The sequence below is a fragment of the Entelurus aequoreus genome, linkage group LG14, assembly GCF_033978785.1.
Source record: "Entelurus aequoreus isolate RoL-2023_Sb linkage group LG14, RoL_Eaeq_v1.1, whole genome shotgun sequence".
Taxonomy (NCBI): domain Eukaryota; kingdom Metazoa; phylum Chordata; class Actinopteri; order Syngnathiformes; family Syngnathidae; genus Entelurus; species Entelurus aequoreus.
The window spans coordinates 28,621,698-28,643,712 of NC_084744.1; the positions used below are offsets into that span (position 1 = coordinate 28,621,698).

Here is a 22,015-nt window from a genome sequence, read left to right on the forward strand (position 1 = left end):
CGGGCACCAGGTCGCCCGTAAGGACCAGATGAGTCGCCCGCTGGCCTGTTCTAAAAATAGCTCAAATAGCAGCACTCTCGTCAGCTGATGCGCGAGCGCGTAACTGCGGCTGCTTGGCAACCAGCCAAACCCCACTTAATAAAATTATATTTTATTTTAGAGCACATCCACATCCCTATTCACCTAGGCAACCCCAGGAAATGTATATAATTCGGTATTATCAGTATACGTTCACGCGCAGGTATAACGCGGCGCGCTCCCGTCTCGTCTGCTGGTGCGCGAGCCCGGTAATTAGACAGCTATGTCAAATAAAGGAGGACAAAAGACGCCAGCGCAGAGTGGAGAAAGCTTTGGTTCATTACAGATAACACAGAGTTGTGCTAAAAGTGTACTATAACCAAAAGCTGAACGGACAGCCGGTAAGATTGCACTTTATTTCTCTTTGTGGGTGTGGCGCACCTGTTGCGCTGGTGAAACTAAAGGAAAATAAAAGGAAAAAGTAACTACGGTCTGGTCTTTTGAGTGAAATCCAGAAGCCACATTCAGCATTGGTACAGCCCTTCAAGTGTGGGATAAGCACAGTGAAAAAAGCAAAACACTTGACAAGCACTTACCAGTGAGCTGCCTCTATTTTTTAAATGTTATTTATTTACTATCAAGCTGGTCTCGCTTTGCTCGACATTTTTAATTCTAAGAGAGACAAAACTCAAAAAAAATTTTAAAAAACCAAGAAAATATTTTAAAGACTTGGTCTTCACTAACTGACAAAGAAACAGATAACAGATTTGGTGTCCAGTTCAAAGTGTGACATGATTTATTTAAAAATTTGAGAGTTGACTTTTGTATTTTACATGAGTTATTATTTGTACAAACATGGTGCAAAGTAATTCATGATTTGTTCAAAAATGTTAGTGGCTAGCTAGTTAAAATGGGATATTGTGATTTCACAAGACTGTCTTAAAAGTGATCATTTGAAAATGTTCAATTTGAAAAATGTGCACTTAGAGAAAATATAAAAATAAAGTGTTGCATATTGATATTTATCTGTTTCTATATACAGTATATTTATTGTGAGAAATCATTAGGATGATCAGTGTTTCCACAAAGATAAATATCATTAATTATTAATAATAACAGAGTTAAAGGTAAATTGAGCAAATTGGCTATTTATGGCAATTCATTTAAGTGTGTATCAAACTGGTAGCCCTTCGCATTAATCAGTACCCAAGAAGTAGCTCTTGGTTTCGAAAACGTTGGTGACCCCTGGCCTAGTAGTACAAAGTTTAGTTTCTACACAGTTTGGTGAATAAATATATGTAAGTAAAAATGCATCTGCTGTTTTATGTCAGTTTTGTTCAACTAAAATCCTATTTGATAAACCTTTGTACAAGTTTAAAACGATTGCAATGCAAATTTTTGTTAGCCTGTCAATGTGGTCGTCCATTGTATGTTAGCATTAGGCTAGCAGCGCAAAAGCCAACCTTTATCCTGTATGGTTGTATTGTTTTTTTTTAGGTTCACACAAACATGATTGTTACATGTATGTGCAGGTCTTTTGCTGGCTCCTCTGGTGGGTGTACGGATGTGTCCAAGGTATGTAGACACAGAAAACTCCCCCGCAATGGTAATAAACCTCCTAGTCCTCTACATGTCACAACGACTAGTAACGTTACTATGAAACATGCAACCGCCCCATCCTTGAGGCGGTCATTCGAAATAGCGACTAAACTACTAAGCTAAAACTAGCAAGAAAAATCCATACACCCACAACACATCTCATCTGCTTGTGTTGTTGTGAACGACATCATCCATGGAGGATTAATGTACAAACAGGAAAGCAGTCGCAACTTGAGAGGCGCTCTCTGTCTCTCTCCTTTATTTTAAACAGCCTCAAGTCGACTCCACACGTCAAGCTGAGAACAGCAGCACACTTCCCCCTTCACAATAATAGGTCTGACTGCGCTAACAAAATAAAGGTTTCAAAAAAGCACCTCACACAAACATAATGAACTTATTGATGCATTTACACAATTATTATGCTTTGACCAAAAGTACTGGTCAAAATTGTCCAAAGATGTATTGCACCAATAAATGTGAGAGATTCTGCATTTAATAATTAAAAAAAAGCACGCTCTTTAAAAGGTAGTAGAATAAGTGTAAATGGTAAAAATGGAACAAAATATAATTAAAACAAAAAAAACTAATTTCATTGTTTTTTATATTGCCATTGTTATTTAAATACATTTTTACCATTATTTTACTTGTTGTGGTTTGTTCTTTACTAACTAATATCCGTTTTTTTTTTAACTATATTTAAAGTTGAGTTTTGGTAGTAAAATAAATACTGGTGTTTTCAAATAATGAATAAATCTGTAATTAATTGTGATTACAATATCAATCAAAATAATAGTGATTATTATTTTTGCCATAATGGTCCAGCCCTAATTGTACCCTTTTTAAACAACAGAGGGTGTAAACACAATCTATTCTACATGTTTCATTAACTCAAGTTTATCTTTAATGTATCTAAAGGATATCAATATCATTCTATGATGTGTCTTTTTCTATCCATCCATCCATTTTTTACCTCTTGTCCCTTGTAACAGGGAGTGGGGGGGGGGTACACCCTGGAAAATTCCATAAAACCTTTAAACTATTTTTTTGAATTTTATCCTATCAAGGCATCCTCCACTTTGTGGCTAGTATAAAGCATATTTCCACAGCATGTTTTAAAGAGATAGCATTTAAAAAATGACTTTGCATATATTATATTGATCAACTAATTCTTATTGTGGTCCCCTCCAAGGTTTCTCATTGGGTTGAGTTTTTCCTTGCCCTGATGTGGGATCTGAGCAGAGGATGTCGTTGTGGCTTGTGCAACCCTTTGAGACACTCGTGATTTAGGGCTATATAATCAAGCATTGATTGATTGATTAGGAGGGCATAGTGAGTAGAATAGAGGCGCTCCCATTGACTCCATTGTTAGAATTAAGATAGTTAAGATTTTGCTAACGTTTGTTTACGACTTAGAATGCACAAAAAAGAAAAACGTATGTTATTGTGTTACATAAGGATTGTGAATTAAGGCAAAATAAAATAAAAAAATCAGATCCCCTTTGATAATTTTTCTACATCCTGTGAGCGGGTTGATGCTGTGGCGAAAGCGAGAAAATAAATACATGTCAGGAAAATGCAAATTTCAGCAAAAATGGCTGGCAAACTTTTTAAAACCTGGTTAAAGATTGTTGGCGGTAAACCCAGAGAGGCATGTGTATGTTGTAAAATGATGTAACAATTAGCTTTATTATTTGGGTTTAGGGGGCTCCGTCATGGGGCCCACCCCCGGCCCAGCTCTCACTTGTTCTACCACTGGTCATTGTGATTATATTATATATTCCAAATGTCATTTTCTTGTTATCAGCCAAATATAAAATTAGTAAGCATGTGAGAGTAAGAAGTAATTGAACCTGTTCAGTGTAACACAACTTGATGTTTTTTGAAAACAGCGTCTAGCTGTTCGATCGCTGCTAGCATGCCAGCATGCTAGCAGCGATCGGTTTCACCAGACATGTCCTCTTTTGGGACGGTATAGCTCGGTTGGTAGAGCGGCCGTGCCAGCAACTTGAGGGTTGCAGGTTCGATCCCCGCTTCCGCCATCCTAGTCACTGCCGTTGTGTCCTTGGGCAAGACACTTTACCCACCTGCTCCCAGTGCCACCCACACTGGTTTACATGTAACTTAGATATTGGGTTTCACAATGTAAAGCGCTTTGAGTCACTTGAGAAAAAGCGCTATATAAATGTAATTCACTTCACTTCACTTCACTTTTGCTAGCATGCTAGCAGCTAATGGGCTACGATAAACTGACCATACGTCCTCTTTTCACCGAACATTAGGGCTGGGTATCGAGTATCGATTGTAACCGGGACTAACTTTCCGATTCTCCCGGAATCGTTCAAAAGTTTAAATTTCGATTCCCGTTTTCGATACCCAGTCCGCCGACCGGAAAAAAATATGTCCGCCGAACCGGAAGAAGAAGCCGCTGAACACCAACGAAGAAGCGCCCACCGCCGGAAGTGTTAGCATAGCCGAGCGAGTCAGTCAAGCTCAAGCATGGATAGCGGGCGTCGGCAGTCGAAAGTGTGGCTTTACTTTACAAAAAAAAATGAAATAACCGCAAAATAACAGAGCTCCATGTCCATCAAGAAACGAGTGGAGAGAGAGCTGCAGATGTACCAGGACGTTCCACCGATACTTATGTCTGACGACCCTGCTGCATGGTGGTGGAACCAACAAAAGACTTATCCTTTGCAGTCATATCTCGCTTTCTCCTATTTATGCGTTCAAGCTTCTTCCACACCCAGCGAACGTGTATTTTCCACAGCAGGAGACACTATCTGTCCAGAACGCTCACGCATCCTGCCTGAGAAGGCGAATATGGTCATTTTCCTAAACAAGAACTGTCTCTGATTTTATACTGTACCTGCTGCTAATCTGGACTGGGTTTTGCAAGTTGTTTCTTATTGTTTATTTGCTTTTCTGCACCAGGTTAGCCCATCAGTGGGAGCACGGTAACATTTTTAAGTACCTGCAGCATCATACACTTGTGTGTGTAAATGTGTTTTCATGAGGTTTCCTGCAGCATCATACACTTATGTGTAAATGTGTTTTCATGAGGTTTTCAAAAATAAAGCTCTCTTGAGGAAAGTGTACCCCTGGGAAAATGTATTCATAATTTATAATATTTATATTCAAGTTCATAGATTTGATATTTATATTCTAGTTGAAAACAGCCCTGTGAGGAATTTATAGTAAAGTTCATAAAAAGTTAATAGAATTAAAATTTGATGGAGAATGTCAGACTATTTCATTCAGAAAGACTGTAGGTTAGCTAGCTCATTTAAAATATCCTAAACTTTTTTTTGACCCTGCCTCTTAAAAGAATCGGAATCGAGAATCGTCAGGAATCGGAATCGAAACAAAGAATCGGAATCGGAATCGTTCCAATTCAAACGATACCCAACCCTAGTAACCTATCATTCCAGACTGGCTGCTTTCCAAGTCAAATGAGAATCGCTAAGGTAACTCCGCTTTTCAAAAGTGACAGCAAACACGCTTTCACCAATTACAGACCAATCTCTCTTTTGCCTCAGTTCTCAAAAATCTTAGAGAAACTATTTAACTCTCGACTTGAATCTTTTCTTGAGAAGCATCATATAATCAATGACGTTCAGTATGGCTTTAGGTCCAAATGAACAACCTCAATGGCGATAACTGATAACTGAAATTACTAATGCACTGGAGCATAAAAGATATGCAGTTGGTATTTTTTATTGATCTAAAGAAAGCCTTTGATACCATTAATCATTCAATTCTACTAAATAAAATGAGAAGATATGGAATTAGGGGGCTGGCTGGTGAGTGGTTAAAAAGTTATTTAACAGGGAGGGTACATTTTTCAAAAAATGGGTCAATTTTTATCTGATACTCTTGGCATTGCTTGTGGTGTCCCCCAAGGGTCCGTGTTGGGGCCAAAACTGTTTAATGTATACACTACCGTTCAAAAGTTTGGGGTCACCCAAACAATTTTGTGGAATAGCCTTCATTTCTAAGAACAAGAATAGACTGTCGAGTTTCAGATGAAAGTTCTCTTTTTCTGGCCATTTTGAGCGTTTAATTGACCCCACAAATGTGATGCTCCAGAAACTCAATCTGCTCAAAGGAAGGTCAGTTTTGTAGCTTCTGTAACAAGCTCAACTGTTTTCAGATGTGTGAACATGATTGCACAAGGGTTTTCTAATCATCAATTAGCCTTCTGAGCCAATGAGCAAACACATTGTACCATTAGAACACTGGAGTGATAGTTGCTGGAAATGGGCCTCTATACACCTATGTAGATATTGCACCACAAACCAGACATTTGCAGCTAGAATAGTCATTTACCACATTAGCAATGTATAGAGTGTATTTCTTTAAAGTTAAGACTAGTTTAAAGTTATCTTCACTGAAAAGTACAGTGCTTTTCCTTCAAAAATAAGGACATTTCAATGTGACCCCAAACTTTTGAACGGTAGTGTATATTAATGATATGTTTAATACATTTAAAGTACTGAAATGTATACTATTTGCAGACGACACAAATATATTCTACAGTGGTGATGACTACTATAATGAGCTCATAAATACAGTAAACACAGAACTAAACATAGTAAAAAAAAAAAAATGGATGGACACAAATAAATTATCTTTGAATATAAATAAAACTAAGATAGTGATGTTTGGAAATCGCAACATAACGTCTGAACAGAAAATAAGTATTGATGGTACCCAAATTGAAATCGTAAATGAGAAAACATTTTTGGGAGTAATAATTGATAGTAAACTATCATGGAAACCTCATGTCAGACACATTAAAACAAAAATCTCCAAAAGCCTCTCAATTATAAACAAAGCAAAACTATACCTCAATGAAAATGCACTCCGTACTCTATACTGCACCTTGGTACTCCCATACCTTACATACTGTGTTGAAGTATGGGGGAATACTTACCACAACACAATTCATCCTCTGATCATATTACAGAAAATAGCAGTGCGGATCATTCACAACGTTGGTTATTTAGAACATACTCATAATCTGTTTATGCAATCAAAGTTGCTCAAATTTGATGACCTTGTTAAATATAATACATTATTAATCTTTTTTATAAGACGAGTGCAGGCTCATAACTTGAGAGGCTTTGGATATTTCTTATTGCCGAGAGCTCAAACCACTCGTAAACGTTTTTGTGTGTCTGAATGCGGAATAAAACTATGGAACAATCTGGACTTACAACACAAGCAATGCCAAACTATTAATCGATTTAAACTATTATACAAACATGGGGTCTGGTTCAAATATAGAGATGAGGGTCTTTAATTTGACCTGCTGCTGTACTCTGTCTCAAAGTGTTAACATGTGCTCAATGTTTCCTTACCATTATTGCTATGTTGTCTATTACTATTATTGCTTTGTTATCTATTACCATTGTTGGTATATTCATTATTCCTACATTGTTGATACAAATGATTGTTACAGTGTAATAATTATTGTTACCTGTGGTAATGCCACTATGATACAACATCTGTATTATAATCCTCGAACAAAGTAAGAGTGAAACTCATGTGAATAATCACTGAATGGAGAACTGGGGGTGGGATTAAATAAATTATCTTCTTACCACTCCCTTTCAGGCAAAACCGGACAATCATGCATTACATACTATACATGACCTTTTGCACTATATTAATTTATATTATTATGTGTTGTCAATTTTGTACTTTTTTTTATGTCATTGCCTGAAATAAATAAATAAATGAAAATGAATATAAGTCATTTAGTAACAGGCACATTTTTAAAAAGATGTAATAATTACTTATTTTTGCTCATTAGTGCATTAATTTCAAAAACGCATCACAATGTTGGCTTTTTTTTTTAACATCACCGAATATTACTCACTGCAGACTTCCTGTGAGCCTTTAAACATAATAAAACATCACTTACTGTACATGGCCTGCTGTCACTATGACGCAGACTGATAGAATCTTGGTATATTCCCATTTAGATGAAGAATGACTCATAATCGTTGCACGGAAAAGGGGGGTGAAGCTAAGCGTCTTTTTGTGTCGTTTGCCATTGCCGGGTCTAAATTGGCTGTCAAACGGTACCAACTTGTCAGAGTACGTCCTCATCCTTCTATCCAGGTCAGAGGCATGATTCATGATCTGGAATAATCTTTCACCAGCACCGAGGCGAGGAAGGCGCTCACCAGCCGGTGATGCCAACATAGTCACACAAGCTATAAATAGTTTCTCTGCGTTAGCACTTATAATAACAATAAAGTAAAGTTAAAGTACCAATGATTGTCACACACACACTAGGTGTGGTGAAATTTGTCCTCTGCATTTGACCCATCCCCTTGATCACCCCCTGGGAGGTGAGGGGAGCAGTGGGCAGCAGCGTAGCCATGCCCAGGAATAATTTTTGGTGATTTAACCCCCAATTCCAACCCTTGATGCTGAGTGCCAAGCAGGGAGGTAATGGGTCCCATTTTTATAGTCTTTGGTATGACCCGGCCGGGGTTTGAACTCACAACCTACCAATCTCAGGGCGGACACTCTAACCACTAGGCCACTGAGTAGGTCATATCCCTAATACTTGGTTGATATTCAAGCCACGAAATGCAAATGGTGTATTGTTGGCGCTTTTTGGATGGTTATAGAGGACCTCCCATTGGCTACTTTGCAAGTGGACTTTTATTTACATTGAGTTAGAATATTATATATTTTTTTTAATATATCCATCGTCATTTCTTTTATAATGATTGTGAATGATAGAAAAAAATTATCCCAAAAAGTGCAGTTCCTCTCTAAATTCCAATGATTAGATTTAAGACCTTAAGTCTATGAGCATGAAGTGATGAAGCCTACTTGGATGAGAGGACAAACGTCTTCTAAGACAAAGTGAACAGTCCAGTTGTGATGGATTGAATGCCCTGAGAATAAAATGATATGTGGATGTTGTGCTTACTTGGACTGTGATGAAGCTGTGAGGACTCAGGTGGTTTGTCTTCATGCTCTTCAGTCTTCACAGAGACAACAGTCAGTGGAAACTTGGTGAGATCAGCCTCCTCCTGCCCTAGAAGACACTCTTCCTCCTGAGTCATCCAACATTCCTCCTCTTCCTCTTTAATGTGGGGGGGCTGCTGGACGTCTGTTGGGTAAATAAGTAATTACGATTAAGAGAGAATAGAAAAAGTTTTGGACTGACACTGTTAACACAATGACATTGTGTTCTTTCCTGTGTTGTGTTAAAAGTGTGTAGCTTAACAACCAATAAAAACATGGCAAATGCTTCCTTTTGTCCTAAAATTAATTCATAAGTGGTACAGTGAGTACAAAAATAGACTTGGAAATTGGATGGGGGGCAATTTGAAAAGTTTTTATAAGTACGAGGCAGCATTGATTGAGGCATTCTTAACTTTACACTCACTGATGTAAAGTGTGTAAATATTTTATTCTGTATACGGTCTATGACACCTAAACTTTATCTAAATGGCAAATGGTAAATGGGTTATACGTGTGTAGCGCTGTACATTCAAGGTTGTCAGGTTCAAACACTGATGACATCTATTAATCAGACAAGAAGCAAGGAATCATGCAGAGACAGAGTTAAATTTAGCTCATGAGGAGAACGCATGGCGCTGCACACTTAGTCACAGTCTTGTCCTACGCTCTAAGGTTCAGCTCTCGCGTCCCTCTTTTTATTCAGAGTTCCACCGTCAACATCACTGAGGCCGCCTCTAAAAGGAGTGGTCACATATATTATGCAAAGCAGGTCCAGGACGCACAGTACGTGACGGAATGGGCGGGGGGCCTTGTGATTTCGCCTTGTCCCCGCTTCGTCTGTGTGTTGTCATCTTATCTTCGTTGAGGTCCTTGAAGTCTCTGCTTCGTCTGCGTGTTGTCATCTTATCTTTGTTGAGGTCTTTGAAGTCCTTGGCTGTTAGCGGGCTAAAACAAAGATAACATCTGTGGCTAAGGCCACCCCTCAGACAAGAAGTTTTGTCCCTGCATAGATTAGAAAAGTCTAACTTGAGCACAATAGCTAATAACTAAAGCAACGGACTTTAAGCATACTAAAGTTAGTGTGATAATATATACATAATTATTCTAACAAAGGTACTCAAAGCACTTTGACACTATTTCTCCATTCACACACGGCGGCCACTATCCAACCTTCTGCACCCGCAAAATAGCTAAACCCGAAGCCAACGGCCACATAACAGATCAATCCAGATCCCTCAAAACATACTCCAGTGATAATTTCAACCTTAAACTGGGTGAGTGGGACTGGTCCCCTGTGCTCACGAGCAACTTGGTCGATGATGCTTGGGACCGCTTTAAAACAGCGTTCCTCGCTATACTAAATTATATGGCTCCAGTGAGAACAGTCAGGATCGAAGTCCGCTCTGAACCATGGATGAATCCGGACCTATTAGCTGCCATAAAAGACGGAGACAGAAAATACTCAGAATACCACAAGTGCAAAACCGAAGTAGATAATCAATTCACTAATAACCTCAAATCACTCCTTACAATTCTCAAAAAGCAATGCAATAATTTAAGAAATAAGGCAAACAACCTGACTAAATCCTTAAAGAAATTACATTAACGACAAAATAGAGGAAGACACAAATAAGCCACGTGAGCTCTGGAAAATCCTCAACAACCAGCTTCCTGGCTGCAGCCAGAAACTGAAAACCAGACTCACCAACATCAACATCAAGGAGGGCGACTCCCTCATTACAGACAAACTGAAAGTAGCAAACAGACTTACCACCTTTTTCACCAGCATAGCCACAACTCTAGTTAACAAGCTGTCCCATCACTCTGGTCGCTTTGGTGTAGAACACATTAAAGTCTACTACAGAAAGCAAGGAATATTCAACAACGATTTCAAATTAGAAATGGTCTCAGCTGACGAGGTGTTCAAAAATGGTAAATGGGTCGTACTTGTATAGCGCTTTTCTACCTTTTTAAAGAACTCAAAGCGCTTGACACTATTTTTCACATTCACCCATTCACACACTGATGGCGGGAGCTGCCATGCACGGCGTTAACCAGGCCCACCAGGAGCAAGGGTGAAGTGTCTTGCTCAAGGACACAACGGACGTGACTAGGATGGTAGAAGGTGGGGATTGAACCAGTAACCCTCAGATTGCTGGCACGGCCACTCTCCCAACTTCGCCACGCCGTCCACGCGCTCCACCTAAACCAACCCAAACTGGCCTTGACAATATCCCGTCCAGATTCCTCAGGGACTCTGCCACCACCATTGCCCCAATCATCACACACATAATAAACCTCTCAATTAAACAAGGCCAAGTACCAAAAGATTTCAAGATAGCAAGCGTAACTCCCCTTTTTTTAAAAAAAAAGGAAGCAAATTAGAACCTGGTAACTACCAACCTGTTTCTATTCTCAGTTCCATTTCGAAAGTAATGGAAAAAATTGTTTATGAACAGGTCGATAGATACCTTGCCACTAAAAAACTCATGTAAAAATTCCAATCCGGCTTCAGAACTAACCACTCCACTGACACATGCCTTCTCTATCTGACCGACCACATCAAACATGAGGTGGACGCGGGCAAATACTGTGGCATGGTCATGCTGGACCTTCAGAAGGCCTTTGACACCGTAAACCACGCTATACTGTTGGAAAAGCTCAGAGCAATCGGATTTGATAAAACCTCATCGAGCTGGATGCAATCTTACTTGGAGGGGAGGAAACAGGTGGTAGAGGTGAACGGCACCGTCCCCCCCCCCCCTCTCAGTAAGCTGTGAAGTCCCCTAAGGCAGTATATTAGGGCCTTTACTGTTCCTAATATACGTAAACGACATGTCATCAGCATGTGACTGTGAATTGTTCCTGTTTGCGGATGACTCGGCCCTGCTGGTATCCGGCAAGGACAAGTCACAGGTGGAAAAAATCCTCAGTGCCGAACTCTGTAGAATTTGCACCTGGCTCGTTGACAATAAGCTATTTATACACTTAGGTAAAACGGAATCCATCCTATTTCGGTCCCAAATCAACCTTAAGAAAGTCAGTGACTTCACTATTAAAGTGGATGATATTGTTATCACCAGGAAAGATGAGGTCACCTACCTAGGTTCCATTCTAGAGGCTAATCTTTCCTGTGATAAAATGGCAACCAAGGTAATCAAAAAGGTCAACCAATGAACAAGATTTCTCTACAGAATCTCCTCTCTGGTCAACAAAAGCACCATGAAGATTCTAGCAGGAACTCTCATTCGACCCTTTTTCGATTACACATGCACTTCCTGGTACCCCAGCACCTCCAAAACCCTCAAATCTAGACTCCAAACATCCCAGAACAAGCTAGTCAGGTTAACTCTAGACCTCCACCCCAGATCACACCTCACTCCTACCCACTTAAGTGGGCTGGCTCAGGGTGGAGGACAGAGTAAAATAACTTGCACTGAGCCTAGTCTATAAAATTCGCTACATCTCCCTGATACCGAAGTACATGTCGAACTACTTCCTTAACGTAAATGACCGCCATAACCACAACACCAGCAGGAGCTCCACAAACCATGTTAAACCCAGATTCCGATCTAACAAAGGTCTTAACTCAATCTCCTTCTATGCCACATCAATATGGAATGCACTCCCAACAGGTGTAAAAGAAAGTGCATCTCTATCCTCCTTCAAAACCGCACTGAAAGAACACCTCCGGGCAACTACAACCCTAGACTAACACCCTCCCCCCACCACATCCCACCTTCCCGGATTGTAAATAATCAAATGTATATACTTGTTCTTATGCTTTCTGAGCTCACTATGTTCACTGCTCGCTGTACATATCCTACGAAGTCAGACCTACACTGTTTCAATGTCCATTTCTTCCACACTTCCACAGGGTGAGGACATTGATGGGCTGACTCATAGATTACCTCAACTTCTGAGTGGACGTGACCTGCCCTGCTAGTAGGGTTGGGTATCGTTTGAATTTGAACGATTCCGATACCGATTCCGGTTCTTTGTTTCGATTCCGATTCCTGACGATCCTCGATTCAGATTCTTTTAAGAGGCAGGGTCAAAAAAAAGTTTAGGATATTTTAAATGAGCTAGCTAACCTACAGTCTTTCTGAATGAAATAGTCTGACATTCTCCATCAATTTGAATTCTATTAACTTTTTATGAACTTTACTATAAATTCCTCACAGGGCTGTTTTCAACTAGAATATAAATATCAAATCTATGAACTTGAATATAAATATTATAAATTATGAATACATTTTCCCAGGGAGACACTTTCCTCAAGAGAGCTTTATTTTTGAAAACCTCATGAAAACACATTTACACACACAAGTGTATGATGCTGCAGGTAATTAAAAATGTTACCGTGCTCCCACTGATGGGCTAACCTGGTGCAGAAAAGCAAATAAACAATAAGAAACAACTTGCAAAACCCAGTCCAGATTAGCAGCAGGTACAGTATAAAATCAGAGACAGTTCTTGTTTAGGAAAATGACCATATCCGCCTTCTCAGGCAGGATGCGTGAGCGTTCTGGACAGATAGTGTCTCCTGCTGTGGAAAATACACGTTGGGTGTGGAAGAAGCTTGAACGCATAAATAGGAGAAAGCGCGATCTGACAGCAAAGGATAAGTCTTTTGTTGGTTCCACCGGACCACCTCCATGCAGCAGGGTCGTCAGACATAAGTGTCGGTGGAACGTCCTGGTACATCTGCAGCTCTCTCTCCACTCGTTTCTTGATGGACATGGAGCTCTGTTATTTTGCGGTTATTTCTTTTTTTTTGTAAAGTAAAGCCACACTTTCGATCGCCGACGCCCACTATCCATGCTAGACTGACTCGCTCGGCTATGCTAACACTTCCGGCGGTGGGCGCTTCTTCGTTGGTGCTCAGCGGCTTCTTCTTTCGGTTCGGCGGACATTTTTTTATTTTTTTTAATATATTTTTTTCCGGTCGGCGGACTGGGTATCGAAAATAGGAATCGAAATTTAAACTTTTGAACGATACCGGGAGAATCGGAAAGTTAGTCCCGGTTCCAATCGATACTCGATACCCAACCCTACTGCTAAGACTGTTCGGCGCTACCCTAATAACAAACCCTGGGTAACACAAGAGGTTAAAGCTGTCCTCAACAAGAAGAAAGCTGCCTTCAGGAGTGGAGACAGGGAGGCAATGAGAGCAGCACAGTGGGAGGTGAAACGACGCGTGAGGGAGGCTAAGGACAGCTACAGGAAGAAGCTGGAGCAGAAGCTGCAGCAAAACAACATGAGGTCTGGGAAGGTGTGAAAACCATCACAGGCCACAAGACAAAGACCAGAGTTGTTGGGGGGACAATAGAGAGGGCCAATAAGATGAATAACTTCTTCAACCGGTTCAACCAGCCCATGTCCTCTCCACCCCCCCCCCCCCACTCCCCATCACAGCCACCCCCTCTTCTTTTCTCCACAACACACCTCCCCCCCAGCCATGGCAGCACCTCCACCACCTCTACGCAGACATTAGTCATCTCTGCGGACCAGGTCAGAGGTCAACTGAGGAAGCTACAGCCTAAGAAAGCAACAGGCCCAGACAAGGTGTGCCCCCGACTCCTGAAGACCTGTGCTGCAGAACTGGGTGAACCACTCCAGCGGATCTTCAACCTCAGCCTGGGAGAGTGCCCACCCTCTGGAAGACGTTGTGCATCGTTCCAGTTCCCAAAAAGAACTTCCCCAGTGAGCTGAATGACTAGAGACCAGTGGCGCTCACCTCTCATATAATCAAGACAATGGAGCGGCTCTTTCTCAGCCTTCTCAGACCACAGGTGCAACATGCCCAGGACAGCCTGCAGTTTGCGTACCATGCAGGCATTGGTGTGGAGGATGCTATCCTTTACCTGCTGCCCACTAACACCTGGATAAGGCAAATGGCACTGTGAGGATCCTGTTCCTGGACTTCTTGAGTGCCCTTAATACTATCCAGTTCCGCCTTCTCCAGGACAAGCTGGACAGAATGCGAGTTGACCCCTGCCTGGTTGCCTGGATTTCAAACTACCTCACCGATAGGCCCCAGTACGTCAGACTGAAGGACATCACGTCTGACACTGTGATCAGCAGCACCGGAGCACCGCAGGGAACGGTGCTGGCCCCTCTTCTCTTCACCCTGTACACCGCTGACTTCTGCTACAACTCAGAGCTGTGTCACATCCAGAAGTACGCGGATGACACAGCCATCGTCGGGTGCATCAGGGACGGCAGAGAGGAAGTGTTTCGGAGACTGGTGAGGGACTTTGCTGTCTGGTGCCACAGGAACCTTACAGCTCAATCCGTCAAAGACCAAGGAGCTGGTCTTTGACTTTGGGAGGTCGAGTCCAAGGTCACAAACTATTGTGATCGAGGGAGTCGAGGTACAGACCGTGGAGTCATTCAAGTACCTCGGGGTGTGGGTGGACAATAAGCTGGACTGGACTGTTAACACAGACCACTTGTACAGGAAAGGACAGATCAGCCTGTACTTCCTGAGGAGGCTGCGCTCCTTCAACATCTGTAAAAAACTCTTGTGGATGTACTACCAGTCTGTGGTTGCCAGTGTTCTGTACTACATCGTAGTGTGCTGGGGGCGGGGGAAGTACATCTAAGAAGGACAGTTCCAGACTGAAGAAACTGATCAGGCGGGCCGGTTCTACGGTCGGAATAAAACTGGACTCACTGGTGACGGTGGCAGAGAAGAGGACTGTGGAAAAACTAGTGAGCATCATGGATGATGCCAGTCACCCTCTGCATACCGTTATCAGTTGCCAGAGGAGCCTGTTCAGTGCTAGACTGCTTCATCCCAAATGCAGGACTTATAGACTAAAAACTCCTTTGTCCCACACGCCATTAGACTGTACAACTCCTCTCTTGGGGGGAGGGGGGTACTAGAAGGACAGGGGATGCAAAACAATAACAGTGCAATACTTTTTCATAACATGGTCACTACTGCCGAGTTTCTCTTGTTATATTCTTATTTTACTGTTATATTTGTATTCTCATTGTTGCTTTTTATTTTTATTCTTATTGCAATATTTTTCTATTTTGTTTCCATTTTATACCCCCATTATTTACTTTTTAAATTCGATCTCAATTCTGTACACTGCTGCTGGAATTTCAATTTTCCTGAGGGAACTCTCCTGAAGGAATCAATAAAGCACTATCTATCTATCTATCTATTCCTCAGATTATATAATTGCAGTGTTTCCCACGCATTCATTTATTTGTGGCGCCCCGCCACGAAAGACTTAAGGCCGCCACAAATACATTTTTCGTCTTTTTTTGTTGTTGTCCTGTCCAGCTTCTCAGGCAAATCATATAGTTGATGTAGATGCCCATAACGGCTGTTCAGATTTACTTTACAAAAGAAGTGTAGGATCAAGATTTTTGGAGCTCTTTGTTCAGTGGATCAGATGTTTGATGAAGCTCTGTGTCTATCTACCACCACTACTGTTTTCTGTTTATTTGTTACTGACTGTGGCAGGACACCTCTGCCTCTGTTTCACTTTATGTTGCTGGTAAATACTATGGTTGTAGTAGTAGGCTAAAGTTAAATTATTTAGTATGCATTAATTAAAGGGGCAGAGCTTTAAGAGACATTTTAGCTTTTATATTTTTATAAGATATATTTTTTGTAAGAACCACAATTAATAAATATATTTCAGTGAATAACTTATTGTTCAAATCTGTATATAAATATGTACATAAAGTGTTGTAATTATATTGTAAAATGGATGGATGGATGTTTAAAACAAAACTGTTATGAATTAGTAAGTATACATTTTTTTAGCCTTTTTAGAGAAAATCCTCATTGTAGTAAATTATGCAAATTACTCGATGATGTCATTGTGACCACGCCCATAGCCACGCCCCCGCCGCCACAGGTATCTTGCAGTTTATGGGAAACACTGAATTGTTGATGACAGAAGTATGCTGATAGCAACCAAACCTAGCCCCGCCTCCCCAACCCCCTCCACATCCCACCCCCCGGATTGTAAATAATTAAATGTATATACTCTGATGATTAACTTGTGTGATGACTGTATTATGCTGATAGTGTGTATTTGTACCATGAATTGATTAAGGTGGACCTCAAGTTGAAAAACTTTTTCGGGTGTTACCATTTAGTGGTCAATTTTATGGAATATGTACTCTACTGTGCAATCAACTAATAAAAGTTTCAATCAATCAAAAGCCTGCTATACCACCAAAATGTGGAACTCCCTATCTATGGGTGAGGGCGGACCTACGTCACTTCCGCCTACCAGTCCCCTAGCAACCGGGAATTCGTTGAAAACAAATCAGCTCACAGCGAATACAGCATTGACAGAAAAAGCATTTAACGAGCGTTGTGGCTTGGAAGTCGGCGTTAAATCCTTCATTTACGCATTTTTACTTATTCACATATCGTGTGAAAAAACGAAAATGTATTATTTGCGTCAGACTCGTCTCAGTGAACTTTAAAGCTTCTCAGGCTTAGCTTAGCTTGCTAGTGAGCTTAGCCTGCGCGCTACAAAGAAAGAGACGCGGAAGTTATCAACAACAAGATAAAGTGTTAGTGTATAAAATATTGAGAGATTTGAGGGCTACATGTATTGAATGGCAATATGAAAATTATAGGGTTTATTGGTTTTTAAAAACCCAACTGTTAAGTGCAAATTTAAACGAAACCGGTTTTCGAAAATAGCTAGCTAGGCTATAGACTATATAGTATATTACTTACTTAACTTAATCCTCTTCTTCCCGGATGGGAAATAAGGCTTCGACGACTCGACGCCATTCATCTCGCTGCTGTGCTCGTCTCTGTGCCTCGCCCCATGTAAGCTTCATCTCTTTCAGCTCCCCTTCAACTGTTCTTCGCCAGGTGTTCTTTGGCCGCCCTGGCTTACGTTTTCCCGGTGGTGTCCATCTTAACGCTGCCTTTGGTATCCTCTCGTTGTCCGGTTTTCGAAAATAGCTAGCTAGGCTATAGACTATATAGTATATACCGCATGTTATTTTTGTACAACAACAACTTCAGCTGTCGAACGTTATAAGGTACAAATTCAACAAGTACAACATTAGCACGGACGTATAGCCAAGTTGTGGTTAAGAAGGTGGATTATTGTTCCTTATATTTACCAGAAACGAAGTGATCCGAACACACGACCCGGGACTTTGGGGGACTCCAGTGAGAACTGTCCTCTTTTTCCCAGTGTAAAGCTGCGAGCCATTTGTCTCGTCTCTGTGGGCTTTTATCACGCTTTGGCAGAACAAAATACAACCTTTGTTTTCCCTGTTTCCAGTTGTGGTTAGCACAACCAAAAACAACACAGTTTTTCGGCATTTTGGAGGCAGAATGACGGGTTTAACCAGCGTAGGTTGACAGGTTAAAGAGTAATGGCAACGGTTTGTTTTCAACGCCAGTCTGGTTGCTATGGCTCGAAGAACCCGTATGTAGCTCAGCTGCCCGGATGTCGGCCCTCACCCATAGTCATAAAGGAGTGTAAATCCCTTACTTCCTTCAAAGTTGCTTTGAAAAGACATTACCGGTTGCAGCTACTCGTAACTGGGAATAGACTAAGACTTTTGCTATTTTTTAAATACATTTTCTTACAGTATTTTGGTCTTTAAAATGCTACTTTCTGTGTGAGTTATAAACATGTTTCAACTGAAACAAGCTCAGTTTGTCTTGTAGCAGTGAATGTGTACCGTGATGAAACTGTACCCTGTCCTATGCAAACTTCTCATAACTCCTTCAATCAATCAATCACACATTGTTACAAACTGAGAGGAACATCAACCTCAAACTGTCTCGTTTTCATGAGGAATCTAAATCAAAGCAGTGCATCATCCCCACAAGACTAATCATCTTCCTATTGACCATCTATTGAAGAAAAGTGTTAATAATGAAATATAAAGTTAGTAAAGATGTGACAGTAATAAGTAAACAAACCTGTTCTGTGTAACACAACTTGATGTTTCTTGAAAACAGCGTCCTGTAGTTGATGTTGTCGCTCATTCTCCTCTTTTGTTGGACAAAGTTCCTCCTCATACTTTGCTATCGTTCTTTCGCACATTTTCACACAATCACAACACTTGACACTCACATTTGATCTCTACTTAGCGATGTGTTGATAACGTCCGCGTCTCTTTGTTAGCAGCTAACAAGCTAAGCTAAGCTAGCACAAGACGCGATAAAGTGCGCTCAGACTAATGTATCCGGATACAAACAATGACTAACAATGTTTCATCTACTACACGACATATATGCGTACATGTATGCACTAAATACAAATAGAGAAACAATAATGGCCAGTGGCCACGTTTAGGCCTTCTCTGTCAAACGCCATTTTGCTTTTTACTCCTTCGTCTTCTTTGGATTTCCAGCAGACTAGTAGAGCATCTTAGGCCTCCACAGCTTCTTAACGGGACTTCTTCGTCCTGTCCTATGGTCCATACTACATTCTACAGTACAGGAGGTCGCGCTATCAACCTTTCAGTTAGTGATAGGAGTAAATGTGCTGAGGTTTCCAGGCTTGTGTCGAGTAATTCTTCTTCTTCTTTGGTTTAATGGCGGTTGACAAGCAACCTTCTGGTGTGCATTACCGCCACCTACTGAAATGGAGTGTGGACGGAGCTGGAACCCTACTCTATATTATTTTATTTAAAGGCCTACTGAAATGAATTTTTTTTATTTAAACAGGGATAGCAGATCTATTCTATGTGTCATACTTGATCATTTCGCGATATTGCCATATTTTTGCTGAAAGGATTTAGTATAGAACAACGACGATAAAGATCGCAACTTTTGGTATCTGATAAAAAAAAAGGCTTGCCCCTACCGGAAGTAGCGTGACGTAGTCAATTGAACATGTACGCAAAGTTCCCTATTGTTTACAATGATGGCCGCATGAAGTGAGAGAGATTCGGACCGAGAAAGCGACAATTTCCCCATTAATTTGAGCGAGGATGAAAGATTTGTGGATGAGTAAAGTGCAAGTGAAGGACTAGTGGGGAGTTGAAGCTATTCAGATAGGGAAGATGCTGTGAGAGCCGGGGGTGACCTGATATTCAGCTGGGAATGACTACAACAGTAAATAAACACAAGACATATATATACTCTATTAGCCACAACACAAGCAGGCTTATATTTAACATGCCACAAATTAATCCTGCATAAAAACACCTACGTGTTTGTTATGCTAGCTCCTAGCTCCTCTGCTAGCTCCTAGCTCCATAGAACACGCCAATACAATTCAAACACCTGATCAACACACACAATCACTCAGCCCAAAAGACAGTTCACCTAACCCAATGTTCATAAAGCTTATATATTTTTAAAAAGTTACGTACGTGACGCGCACATACGGTCAAGCTATCAAATGTTTAGCAGCCAAGGCTGCATACTCACGGTACCTGATATTCAGCTGGGAATGACTAAAACAGTAAATAAACACAAGACATATATTTACTCTTTAGCCACAACACAACCAGGCTTATATTTAATATGACACAAATTAATCCTGCATAAAAACACCTACGTCTTTGTTATGCTAACTCCTAGCTCCTATGCTAGCTCCTAGCTCCATAGAACACGCCAATACAATTCAAACACCTGATCAACACACACAATCACTCAGCCCAAAAGACCGTTCACCTAACCCAATGTTCATAAAGCTTATATATTTTTAAAAAGTTACGTACATACGCAAAAAAAAAGTTGCGCACATACGGTCAAGCGATCAAATGTTTAGAAGCCAAAGCTGCATACTCACGGTAGCACGTCTGCGTCTTTGTCATCCAAATCAAAGTAATCCTGGTAAGAGTCTGTGTTGTCCCAGTTCTCTACAGGCGTCTGTGTATCGAAGTCAAAAGTCCTCCTGGTTAGAGTCTCTGTTATCCGAGTTCTTCCATCTTGACTGCATCTTTCGGGAATGTAAACAAAGACGTGCCGGCTGTGTACTGTTGTTGCTGACTTCGTTCGAAAAATACGTCCGTTTCGCACCGACAACTTTCTTCTTTGCTTGCTCAGCTTCTTTCTCCATAATGCAATGAACATAATTGCAACAGATTCACGAACACAGATGTCCAGAATACTGTGGAATTATGAAATTAAAACAGAGCTTTTTTGTATTGTATTCAATGAGGAAGGCATACCTCTGTTCCCCGGGCTACGTCACGCGCATACGTCATCCTCAGAGGCGTTTCGAACCGGAAGTTTAGCGGCAAATTTAAAATGTCACTTTATAAGTTAACCCGGCCGTATTGGCATGTGTTATAATGTTAAGATTTCATCATTGATATATAAACTATCAGACTGCGTGGTCGGTAGTAGTGGGTTTCAGTAGGCCTTTAACCCTGTCTTTTTAAAAATGTATATAATGTTTTGTATCCTACGAGTGCAATCCTAAAATATCTTCCACTACTAACCTTGTCGTGGTATGGGTTGTAATGATCAGACGGTTTGCAATGTGTTTATTCCGACCAGCCTCAGTCTAGCATAGGATTCTGTGTGTCACAACATCAAGCGTCATTACGTAACATCCGGTCGGGGACATCCTGTATGCTATATCAAAATAAAGGCATAACAGATAACACCACATCTCCCTTTCTGGAAAACTAAACAGACAGTAACAATTACAGCTGTATGTCAGATAATGTAAAATCTGTAAACCTTTGCATGAAATATAACATGTATTCACTCAGAATGGAATAATGCACTCCTAAGACTTCTCAAGAAAAATAAGAAAAGCAAACATAGTCAGGCAATATCTTTGGAGGCAAATAGTGTAACCATCAGAACGCAAAACATTCACCAGTCTTACTTGTTTCACATTGGGGTTTTTTCTTATCACTTTTTTTTCACATTTGTTTCTCTCTCCCCCTCCCACAGTTCATAAGTCCAGTCTGTGAGGTTTTCTCACCACTCTGCCACACCTAGTGGTAGGACCATGTGTGTGTGTCTCGACGGGTGTAAGTGCCTTGGGAGTCTGTGTTGAAGGTGACTTGGGGCGTTCTGGAGAACCCAGTGTGGGCTCACCTGATTGGGGTGCCCGTGACCTTGGATCACTCAGGCGGTACTGCATCAAAAACCGACATCCGTGTGTAAAGGATATCACCACTTGGGCTCAGGAACACTTCAGAAAACCACTGTCAGTAACTACAGTTCGTCGCTACATCTGGAAGTGCAAGTTAAAACTCTACTATGCAAAGCGAAAGCCATTTATCAACAACACCCAGAAACGCCGCCGGCTTCGCTGGGCCCGAGCTTATCTAAGATGGACTGATGCAAAGTGGAAAAGTGTTCTGTGGTCTGACAAGTACACATTTCAAATTGTTTTTGGAAACTGTGGACGTCGTGTCCTCCGTACCAAAGAGGAAAAGAACCATCCAGATTGTTATAGGCGCAACGTTCAAAAGCCAGCAT

General features: G+C 41.0%; 1 protein-coding gene across 2 annotated transcripts in view; it reads right to left on the bottom strand.

Annotated features, from left to right (window-relative positions):
• The window catches only part of LOC133664603 (oocyte zinc finger protein XlCOF6-like), a 175,338-nt gene that overhangs the window by 4,854 nt on the left and 148,469 nt on the right, over window positions 1–22,015 (bottom strand). The window contains exons 1-2 of one of the 2 annotated variants that reach the window (XM_062069368.1): window positions 18,542–19,209; window positions 8,570–8,752 (exon numbers count right to left, since the gene is read on the bottom strand). The exons of the other annotated variant lie outside the window; for it this stretch is intronic. Coding sequence (XP_061925352.1) covers window positions 8,570–8,752; window positions 18,542–18,665 — 307 coding nt within the window. The 5' untranslated portion in view covers window positions 18,666–19,209. Of the gene's footprint in view, window positions 1–8,569; window positions 8,753–18,541; window positions 19,210–22,015 lie in introns of those variants that run through there. 2 annotated transcript variants of the gene reach the window in all.